The 12,023-nt window shown below is 40.7% G+C and overlaps 1 protein-coding gene and 1 pseudogene across 1 annotated transcript; one reads left to right on the forward strand and one right to left on the reverse strand.

Moving 5' to 3' along the window:
* Positions 1-656: 656 nt before the first annotated feature.
* LOC146300768 (major histocompatibility complex class I-related protein 1-like) lies at positions 657-2,432 on the reverse strand (annotated as a pseudogene).
* A 2,838-nt stretch (positions 2,433-5,270) lies between these two features.
* Positions 5,271-6,747, forward strand: LOC146300769 (class I histocompatibility antigen, F10 alpha chain-like). The gene has a single exon (XM_084705969.1). The coding sequence runs from the start codon at positions 5,278-5,280 to the stop codon at positions 6,265-6,267; it is 990 nt and encodes a 329-aa protein (XP_084562095.1). The 5' UTR covers positions 5,271-5,277; the 3' UTR covers positions 6,268-6,747.
* Positions 6,748-12,023: the final 5,276 nt, after the last annotated feature.

Here is a 12,023-nt window from a genome sequence, read left to right on the forward strand (position 1 = left end):
TCGTAGAATAGTGAAGAAGTCGGGGGTGACTGCTCAGTCAAGCATGTGATCCATTTGTGACATCTGTGGAATCCCAAGAGGGTGAGTGTAACAAGACGCTGGTGGGATGCACTTTATGTTTCTGCTGACTCACTGTGTCTTCTCCACAGGGATCACTGAAGGGGAATGGAGGGGGCAGGATTTGGAATGGAGGGGGCTGGAGAGGGAAGGGGTGGGATAGAGCTGGCAGGGATTGATATGGTGGCTGGCAGGATTTGAAAAGTAGCATCTCCATATTAGGAGCTGAAGCCCACTAGTCTTTTTGGTCCCAAAAACCTTTTTGATATCTGTTTAAACTTTACGGAGTTACGGACATGAAGAAAATTGTGCTTAGTTTTAGTAAACTACAGGACTGTAAATTTGGTTGACAACACTGAACCAAGCATACACTCAACTCATGGTGTGATGCATTACTGTACTGTCCATAATCAGATGAAATATTACAATCTCTCATTGCGAACTTTCATGGTACATTCATGTTAAGTCTGTAACACATTTTGGTCAGAACTTTGTGCATATGTGTGCACAGTGTGTGTATGCTGGGTGCATGCTGTACATGCAATGTCCATGTGTTGCATTGTGTATCAACTTTCATTGAGACTCCAGTTTGACCCCGTGTGTGTACAGACCGCAGAGTGATCCATCTGTATAAAGAATGAAACTCTCTTGGGCTCTTTTTGAAAGATACTCTTAAGAAATCTGTACTGCAGGCAGACGGGCAACAAATTGTACATCAGTTTTAGCAAGAGTTTTAAATAACAGTTTTTATCACTCGTCAGAATGAGTGTATGGGTTATTTTTCAGGGGGGCATCAATGTTAGCAGGCTTTTGCCGAGCCGACCTGGAGTCAGCACACTTCCTCACCCACCTCATGCACATGACAATGCTTAGAACCATCACAGTCATCACCATCAACACCACTGAGCTGGAAAGGATGGTCAGACGATGTTCACGTGAAAACTCAAGTTACAAGCTGATGTCCAGCCTGTTGTCCAGACTGAGGTGAGAAGCGGTGCAGGTGTAGATGGGTGTCTCTCTCAGCTCCTTGGAGGTGATGTCCAGGGTCTTCCTGACTTGGTACAGTCCTTTCATGTTGGGCAGCACTGCCCCCCCTGTGAGCTCCTGCTCTGCCACAGGCTGGCCATCCCTCAGCAGGGTCAGGTTGATGTGTCGGGGGTAGAAATCAATGGCCTGGCAGCTCACCTGAGCCCCTCCTGGGACTGCCTTCGCTATGAACCTGACTCTGGGACGTACCCTACGAAGCACCAAATTATTTTATTTTATTAGTAAATATTTCAGACCCTTTATACAAGCGGGTAAGTGGAATGTTTGTGCAATTGTTTTGACATAAATGAGCTCTATTTCATTGAATTGCAACTGCCAAGTATTTCCAGTAGAGTATGCATAGTGTGTAATGTTGTAATGAAATCTATCAACATCCATTCCATCACAAGCATCTCCTGCCATTATGGCTGATGCACTGTTGTTCACTATTTCACAGCCTGCTATTCTCTGATATACATGAATCCCTGTGGTCAAATTAAAGCTTTGTGTTAGAGAACTCCTTCTTTCTTGCATTACAAAGTAATGGTAATTTAATGCATGTACTCCATCCTGAAGTGTCCTTTACCTTTTTGGTTCCTTCTTGTCTGAAAAAAACTAGCTTCTCAACTAATGAGTCAAAGTAACCAACTTGAACATCATCCAACATCAATGTAACAGTAAATTCTGGAAATGGTGTCTCTCCTGTGATATATGTCGCCAGTATCAACAGAGAATGTCTTCCAGAACCTGAAAAAATGAATATAAATTAGTGCTGTCAAACGATTAAAATATTTAATCGCGATTAATCGCATAAATGTCATAGTTAACTCGCGATTAATCACAATTAATCGCACATTTTTATCTATTCTAAATGTCCCTGATTTCTTTTTGTCCCAATCTTTTTTCAAATTTTAATGCTCTTATCAACATAGAAAAGTGGTTCGGATTGCTTTGTGCAAATATTTTTTTTATTGAAAACAACATTGCAATCGCCTGGCTTTGACGAGGGGGCAGAGAATTCGCATCAGCTGTGTGCTTGGCCATCAAGTGGTATTTCAGACTGGACGTGCTGCGATGATAGCTCAGTTTACAACGACAAAACACACAGATCACTGGTCTTGTCAATAGAACCATTTGGCAACTTTTTAAAAGCAAACTTTCCATTCAGAATCTTATTGGCATCCATTTCGGCATCTCGCGCTCGTCATCCACTCAAAACGTAACGTTAGCCTACTACCAGAGAATGTCTAATATCCGTAAACGGGCTCTGCTACTACTCTTTAGCCAGCTCGCAAGCCAAACGAGTGTTTGGCGTGCCTGTTGTTTTGTTTCCGGTCTAGCTAGATCCGGTGTGGTGTTGTAGTTTTTCTAACTTCGGTAGTTGTTGCAACAGCATGTGAAAAAAACTACAAAGTTTGCTAGGCCAAAAAGAGCGTTAATCGCGCGATAAAATAATTGACGCCGTTAATTTGGGTTTGCGTTAACGCCGTTAATAACGCGTTAAACTGACAGCACTAATATAAATATATTAGATTGTGTCGCCTGTTGTCTACAGTATGACTCCAGAAAAAAACTTTTTGCTGTCTTTTGACACTTTTATTATCTCTTATTATTTTATTATCTGTGGGTGTAACACTTACAACCACAGATAATGTTTTATAAAACCTCAAAACAAGGAGAAAAATATGACTACAGTAGGTATCTTCAATATGTCCTTAAGTTATTTCAATATGGCAGTTGACATACTTTAAATGGAAACGCAAAACTAACAACTAACATGAAACTAACTTTTCATCAAATATCAAATACCTATGTTCACTAGCATTTCACTATTTACTGTTTACTGTGAATATGGCCACTATATTCACAAATAATAACAGGACTGTAGGTATAATAGTGTACCAGTAGTGCATGTCAAAGAGCCTTTTCTATCACTCTAGCATAATATGGCTGATTGTCATATACTACATTAGTTGTTTCATAAGATAGTATAAACTACATAGTCCATAAGGTTCTTACCTGCAATCACAATGGTGCACAAAGAAAACACTCAGTATTTTGAAGCCTTCTGGGAATGTTTCCTAAGAACATTGGTGACCTAACATAAGCCTTGGTAGCTCACCTCTTAATGTTGTTGATCCAGACAAACCAGTTAATGTGGCCTGTCTGCAGGTACATTCCACCATCACAAACTGACTATTGAATTAATCTAGAGCTTCTAGATCGGTTCACATCAACAAAACATTTGCAGAAACCTACTTTGCAGAACTGTTGTCCATATTTTATTCAGAAACCAGCTAAACTGGACATAGTACATATCTCACTAATTATATTTTTTGTGAATATGTTTTGTGAATTAGGAACAAATAACTATTGAAAGTAAAGGGGTAATCCTTAACATCTTTAAAATAACCGTAACTCATTAATCAACTCAATTAACATACTGTGAATTTTGGCAGTAGCCTCCCACAAACAGTTAAAGCATACTTATTATTTGCATTGTATTACCATACAGGATGCTGTTCATTGGTTTTAGTTCCCATCAGAGACAAGCTTCCTGATGTTATTTGATTGGTTGAATACATTTCACATGAACAAGGAACAGTAAGGGTGAAAGTGAAAGGAGGCACGATTACTACGACTAGGAACACAGACTAAAAATGCGTTTTGATCTTTGGTTTTGTCTTTCTTTCTACACAATTGCAAATGCAGGTACGATAACAATGACTAATGATTAAGTTGTATTTGTTTGACTAAAGTGAATATTTCCAGAAATTCTTTATGAACATTTGTATGCACATAGTTGTCATTCATGTAACCTTGTTATAGTCTGCTAGCCTGACGTTGTCATACTCATAATTATAGTCAGAATGAGTCTGATAACTCTCCGTTGGGCTGTGACTATGGGGCGTGTTTCAACCGAACTCTTAAAACAAATGCCTTTTCGCTCAATTGGATAGACCTACAACCAATCAAAGCAATGTAATATTTTGTTTGTTGAAAACGAATTCAACCCAAGCGCACTTTCGTGACGTTGTTGATTACGTTACTGTTGATCATCTGTCCATCATCGTATAAAGCCCGCCCTGGCAATTTCATTGGTCCGCACAGCTCCTGGTTTTATATAGTTTGTCCCCAATATGAGCCCATCCAGACCGAGCCTGGCCTCCAGCCCTATTTAGCCCCGCCCACAAAAAAAATTGGTCGGGAAGTTGGGTCTGGAGTAGCCTGGCTCTGCCCTCCTATGTACAATTTGGATTTTGCTTCAGTTCTAGGTCTGGGAGCTAGGCTCTGAAGTCGGTTTTCAGAAACACATTTTTTGTAGGTCCAATCAGCGAAGAGGGAGTGGCTGAGAACTATGACGTTAATGTCGTGCACTAGTTTGAGTAGTTCAGCAATGGCGGTGGAGAAAGATGCGAGCAAAGTTATTCTGTGGTTGTGGCAATGCTGCCGAATATCCATAGGTTAAAGCCGGAGCAAGAACATTCCTCGCTGAGTTTTGTAGGTGGCCATGATGTTGTAGCCCTCCTCCCCACGGGGTTCGGGAAAAGTTAGATTTTCCAGCTATGGCAGCTTGCTCCGTTACAGTAGTGGTGAAGGAGTTGGCTAAGACGAACGCTTACGATTGGTTATGGCAGATCAGAGTGGCTCTGGGCAGATCCAATAGTTTTAAACTTCAACAGAGGACCCGCCTTCAAGGAAGTTAACGCTTGTCAATGGGGCGATCCCAGACCCTCTGTACAAATGAAATGTACGAGGGTGTGGTTAGGACCAGGCTAGGTCTGGAGGGGCTCGTAATAACAAACAACATATTACGTTGCTCTGATTGGTTGTAGGTCTATCCAATTGAACGAAGAGGCATTTGTTTTACGAGTTCGGTTGAAACATGCCCCATAGTCACAGCCCAACGGAGAGTTCCGACTCATATTCTGACCAGAATTATGAGTATGACAACGTCATGCTACTCCAGGCCCAACTTCCTGACCACATTTTTTTTTATGGGCGGGGCTAAGTTGGGCTGGCAGCCAGGCTAATAGTCTGCTATCATTTCAATTACATTTGGTATAATGTTTTCAAACTGAATTACATTCTGAACATGCTGAATAAATAAAAAACAAAACAAATAATACATAAACTAGTAATAGATTGATATGTTTTAGATCTTGTTTTCATTATGGAGGAGCTTATAGTTCCATGTCTCTTTCAGGTTCTGGAAGACATTCTCTGTGGATGTTGGCGACATACATCACTGGAGAGACACCCTTTCCAGAATTCACTGCTGTACTAATGCTGGATGATGTTCAAGTTGGTTACTTTGACTCTAACATCAACAAATTAGTTCAAACCAGGCATTCAGCAAACACAAATCCCAATGACATCGCTCAGGAGGGAGTTTATGTTTTAAATAACATGTACATTAGCATGAAAAGAAGATTGAGTATTGTAAAACAGCGCTTTAATCTGACTACAGGTGTCCATGTCCAGCAGAGAAAAGCAGGTTGTGAAATATTGGACGATGGAGAATCAGCCCAGATGATGTTCAGGGATGCTTGTGATGGAGTTGAAGCTGATGGATTGGTTTACAACATGACAGAGTATTCATACTCAACTGGAAATCCTTGGCAGTTGCAATGGGATCAAATGAAGCTTATTTATGTCAAAATGCGCTATTCAACCTTTTATCTCCCTGTTTGCATTCAAAAATTAAAGTATTTCTTAGAAAGAAAAAAGAAATTGGTGCTTCGTAGGGTACGTCCCAGAGTCAGGTTCATAGAGAAGGCAATCCCAGGAGGGGCTCAGGTGAGCTGCCTGGCCACTGACTTCTACCCCCGACACATCAACCTGACCCTGCTGAGGGATGGCCAGCCTGTGGCAGAGCAGGAGCTCACAGGGGGGGCAGTGCTGCCCAACATGAATGGACTGTACCAAGTCAGGAAGACCCTGGACATCACCTCCAAGGAGCTGAGAGAGAGACACAACTACACCTGCACCGCTTCTCACCTCAGTCTGGACAACAGGCTGGACATCAGCTGGCAACCTGAGAACTCAAACGAACATTCCATATCCATGCTCCTGGGTGTCTTGGTAATCATAGCCATTTTGATTTTTGGGGGGATTGTTTCCGGCCTCTTCCTATTTGTGAGGTGGGTAAGGAGACGTACTGACTCCAGGACAACTCTGTAGCAGCCGGCTAATATTGATCAAGATAATATGCAGCTGAATCCATTACCTCACTCTGACAGCTGATATTAGCTTTCTTCCTCTTGTTGGGATTACTGATGGCAAAACAATTAGCCTGTAACCACCCCAGATAACATTGCATTTTAGCGTATATTCAATACAGTCAAGAAGATGTTGTTTCATTTGTTATCGCTTGTTTAAGTCCATTCTTGTATCATTTTCGAGTTCTCTTTTATTTTTTTTTTTCTGTTGATGAGTTTGTGTCATCTCAGATGACATCTGAGAGTTTGCTATTGGCAATCATCTGTATGGAATAGATGAAGATTTTTAGACTCAACATTTCACATTTTGAAGATCTACACAGGTCTATACCAAGGCAGAAATGGTATACCAGGCTAATTTTATCATCAGTGTTCTTTGTTTGGTTGAAGTTTTACGCTGACACAGGATAGTGAGAATAATGTTTCTTTCATTGTACACTTTTGTAATCAAATCAAATCAGATCAAATGTATTTGTATAGCCCTTTTTACACGCAAGCATGTCACAGAGGGCTTCACATATGCCCATAGAACCAACCTAAACCCTTAAGGAAGACAAGGAAAAACTCCCAGAAAAACTCCCAATGGGAGAAAAAATTTAAGAAACCTTGGGAGGAGCAATTCAGAGAGGGATCCCCTCCTTCAGAGACGGTTGGTGAGAGAGGAGCAGAACACAGGCTAAACATAGTCATACAGTGTCAATGGGTTTTGAAACACCAAAATCCATTGTTCGGCTTTATAGAGGTTGGATGGGCCTGTGAAACTCGCTGTTGGCCATCATGGAGACTGGATTCCGGTAGACAACCTGGTCCAGCGTTGGTAGCTCAAACCCCCCACACCACAGGGGAGGTGTGGGGGGGACAGAGAGAGGAGAGCAGGGATTAGAGAATGCCAGGGGCAGCTAACAGTTACAGTCATAATAGAATGAGATCCCCACCGGTCAAGTGTGGACTAGTGCAGCTATTTAACAGAGCTGAAAGGGTATTTGATGCAGTCCCACACACCAAGACAACGACAGCCCCCCTTGGTTGGAACATGAAATCTGTTCCGGGGGATATAACTCTAAAATAGGTTATACTTATACGAATACAAAACAACCAGTCCCCCATTGTCTCCAACTAGTAACAAAAACTATAACAATAACAATACACAGCAACGGAACTATAACAGTAACAATATACAGTAACAGGTTTACTTTATTTGTAACATCTAAATGGGCAGTGTGAACATAAGCTATAATTACAATTTAAAAGTTACATGTGATACACACATAGGCAAACGCACACCCCAGGTTTACATAGAAAGTACACACATACTTACCTTTAACACTCATAGAATTGACAAACCAAGAAAGTTTTAAATCTAGTTTTAAATGTCAAAACAGTATCAGCCTCCTTGATTGAGACAGGTAATTTGATCTAGAGAAGATGTGCTCTGTATGATAACGCCCTACCTCCAGCGTTTTTTTTCTTAATTTTGGGTATTACCAGATAGCCGGCATCTTGAGATCTTAGAGTCCTTGCGGGGCAATAGGGTGCAAGGAGACCGGAGAGGTACAGTGGTGCCAATCCATGCAGAGATTTGTAAGTTAGTAGTAAAACTTTCAAACAGCTCTGGCTGGGATAGGGAGCCAGTGTAAAGAGATAAGAGTAGATGTTATATGGTCAAACTTTCTTGTTTTAGTCAATAGTCTAGCAGCAGCATTTTGCACCCGCTGTTAATTTTTTTGGTAGGTAATTGGGAGGCCAGAGAACAACACATTGCAGTAGTCCAATCGGGACGTAACAAAAGCACGTATTAGTTTTTCAGCATCATCCTTTGAGAGGAATTTTCATATTTTGGCAATATTACGTAGATGGAAAAATGCAGTTCTGGTGATTTGCTTCATATGGTACTCAAAAGAAAGGTCTGGGTCCAATGTGACTCCTAAATTTTTTACCAGCTGGCTTTGAGATACTTTGACGCCGTCTAAGGTTAAATTATTTCTGTATTTTTTAGGTGCCGAAAATTTGAACCTCGGTTTTATCCGAATTAAGAAGAAGGAAATTTGCTGTCATCCAAGTTCTAAACCCGGAAACACATTTTTCCATAGTATGTGGAAATTCTCCAGGCTTTATGGACATGTATAGCTGAGTATCATCTGCATAACAGTGAAAATTTACCCCAGAGCTTCTAATTATGTTTCCTAAAGGCGACATATAGAGTGAAAATAACAGAGGGCCTAGAACTGAACCCTGTGGTACTCCGTATTTTATAGTGGAGCTCCTGGATGAGCAGCCATCATAGTGGACATATTGTGATCTATCAGATAGATAGGATCTAAACCACTGAAGTGAAGTACCAGAAATCCCAACATAGTTCTCTATACGTTCCAGGAGAAACTCATGATCCATAGTGTCAAAAGGTGCACTTGGGGATAGAAGAACCAGGACAGAGATAGAGCCCGCGTCAGAGGCTAATAATAGATCATTGACTTAGCTAATGCAGTTTCAGTGCTGTGGTGAAGACGAAATCCAGACTGGAGAGGTTCATAAAGCTGATTTGAGGAGAGGTGCTCAGTGAGCTGTTGTGCCTTTTTCTAAAATTTTGGAGAGAAATGGCTAATTTGAAATTGACCTGTAGTTGCTAAGACAACCTGGATCCAGGTTTGGTTTTTTAAGAAGGGGCTTAATAATAGCTTGTTTGAAATTGTCAGTGACTTGTCCAGTTACAATAGATTCATTAATAATACTAAGCATGGGTGGTCCAATAATAGGGAGAAGTTCCCTACAAAGTTTGGCAGGGAGGGGATCGAGAAAGCAACTTGTGGGTTTCGAGGAATCTATCAGCTTGATGAACGCTTCCATAGAAATAGGGTTAAAGTGAGTGAGAGCCTCAAAATGCAGCATGCTGGGTGTAGAGGGAAAATAAGTGTTGATGGCCACTCCTCCAGGACTAGTCTGTAGTTTGTCGCTTATTACATAGATTTTTTGGTCAAAGAAATCTAAGAAATCATTGGGAGAGAGATCTGAACTAACATAGAGTGTACTTTTCTTAGTGAATTTTGCAACAGTATCAAATAGGAACTTAGTATTGTGTTTGTTCTTACTAATCAACTTATAAATATTTTGATCTGGACCTGATGAGGACTTGCTTGTACTCCATTTGGCTGTCCTTCCAGGCAAGGCGGAAAACCTCCAATTTAGTGGTATGCCACTTATGCTCTACTTGTCTAGTGGACCTCTTGAGAGTGCGGGTTTCCTCTGAATACCATGGAGCCAATTTCTTGTCTTTAATTTCCTTGGTTTGAGTGGGGCAACAGAATCTAGGGATAGCTGAAGAACCAAATTCAGATCCCTTGTTTTAGCATTCAATTATTTATTTTGGACGTCCAGTGGGGGAGGGGGGGCAATAGTAGAATAATTAGTCCTTTTTAAAGTAGTTGGTGGTTTCATGCAAATTGTCTCAAATGATTTAAAGGTATTTACTAGTGCTGTCAAACGATTAAAATATTTAATCGCGATTAATCGCATTAATGTCTAGTTAACTCGCGATTAATCACAATTAATCGCACATTTTTATCTATTCTAAATGTCCCTGATCTCTTTTTGTCCCAATCTTTTTTCAAATTTTAATGCTCTTATCAACATAGAAAAGTGGTTCGGATTGCTTTGTGCAAATATTTTTTTTATTGAAAACAACATTGCAATCGCCTGGCTTTGACGAGGGGGCAGAGAATTCGCATCAACTGTGTGCTTGGCCATCAAGTGGTATTTCAGACTGGACGTGCTGCGATGATAGCTCAGTTTACAACGACAAAACACACAGATCACTGGTCTTGTCAATAGAACCATTTGGCAACTTTTTAAAAGCAAACTTTCCATTCAGAATCTTATTGGCATCCATTTCGGCATCTCGCGCTCGTCATCCACTCAAAACGTAACGTTAGCCTACTACCAGAGAATGTCTAATATCCGTAAACGCGCTCTGCTACTACTCTTTAGCCAGCTCGCAAGCCAAACGAGTGTTTGGCGTGCCTGTTGTTTTGTTTCCGGTCTAGCTAGATCCGGTGTGGTGTTGTAGTTTTTCTAACGTCGGTAGTTGTTGCAACAGCATGTGAAAAAAACAACAAAGTTTGCTAGGCCAAAAAGAGCGTTAATCGCGCGATAAAATAATTGACGCCGTTAATTTGGGTTTGTGTTAACGCCGTTAATAACGCGTTAAACTGACAGCACTAGTATTTACAGATTTTAGGCTGAGGTTGAAGCTAGCTTTATATATCATAGCAACACCATTACCTTTCTTTGAGACACGAGGGATGTGTGAGTACGCAAAATCCGAAGGCGATGCTTCATTCAGGGGGGAATATTCGTCAGGTTTTAACCAGGTTTCGGGGAGTCCAATCAGGTCCAGGCTGCATTCAGACATCAGATCATTAATCAAAACGGCCTTTGTGGATAGAGATCTGATGTTTCGGAGCCCCACATTCCAGTATGGGTTTTTGGCAGCTTTAGACGTAGATAATTCTTCCGAGAAGGTGGCACTGTTATCACAAAACTTAGTAGGAAGAGCAACGGGTGAGCAAGTCTGAATAGATATTAAATTGGTATAATTCCTAATAATTGAGGGCCGGAATTTTGAAAAAGTGCGGGGGACCGACACCGTCTCAATGGGAAAAACGACATCAGCAACCACACTGGCTACACTACAAGCTGAGCTATCGGGCCCCCAACAGCTCACAACATGCCTATCAACATACCTATCAGATTCTCTAAGAGACTGTGGCCCGGCTTTTTCTAGTGAGTGTCAGGCCTGCTGTAATTCAAGTACAAGATGAATTGAGGATTTAACATATTTTTTTGATCAAAAAACGTAATAAATCCTTTTGTTCTGACACCTGCTATATGTATTTTCTTGTTGATATATTCTGATAGATATTGACAAAACCATTTGTTAGCACATCAACAATAAACATGTAACTTATTCTAAAATGTGTTTGAGCTGACTATGTCTCCAGTTCACTAACTTGTTGGGGTCCAAGCAGCAAAGCTGCAAAAGCACCCATTGAGTTTCTGCCTTTTATTATTAGTAGTAGGCTAGGCATGATTATCTTCTTCTTCTAACATTGAAGTCTGGAAGCCTACATTTTAGACATCTGATTGGGGACAGTCCCTTGATTATTTTCACTTAGTTTAATGCTTGAAGATATTAACAATTTGTTGTTGGTGTGGTCTTTAAACTAGAAATACTGGACTATGGTACAGTAGTAATAAGTAGATTTACTGTTGAAAAGAGTGAAAACAGGTGCTTCTATCAAGGCAGTGTAATGTTTGCAGGTTGCCACCATGTGGAGTACTGGAGACATTTCTTATCAAATTTCAAATGTTCTTATTCCTTCTTGCCATTGACCACTGACTGAGGAGTACATGAAGTTGTTTACATTTATATTTACGTTTAGTCATTTAACAAACACTCTTATCCAGAGTGACTTACAGTAAGTACAGGGACATTCCCTGGAGGCAAGTAGGGTGAAGTGCCTTACCCAGGGACACACCGTCATTTGGCATGGCTGGGAATCAAACCAGCAACCTTCTGATTCCCTAACCGTTCAGCCATCTGACCCACTTAGTTGTGAAGTATTTTGGAGTTTTTTATTTATAATTTGTTGCAAATCTTCTCGTCAGATAATATCTGATGGTATTTTTTTTATACGTTTTTGCATTTCTAGTATATGAATATGT

The sequence above is a fragment of the Hypomesus nipponensis genome, chromosome 2 (assembly GCF_054491055.1).
Source record: "Hypomesus nipponensis isolate SF chromosome 2, ASM5449105v1, whole genome shotgun sequence".
Taxonomy (NCBI): Eukaryota; Metazoa; Chordata; class Actinopteri; order Osmeriformes; family Osmeridae; genus Hypomesus; species Hypomesus nipponensis.

Coding starts and splice junctions, on each gene's coding strand:
- LOC146300769 (XM_084705969.1), top strand. CDS start 5,278: ATGTCTCTTTCAGGTTCTGGAAGACATTCTCTGTGGATGTTGGCGACA.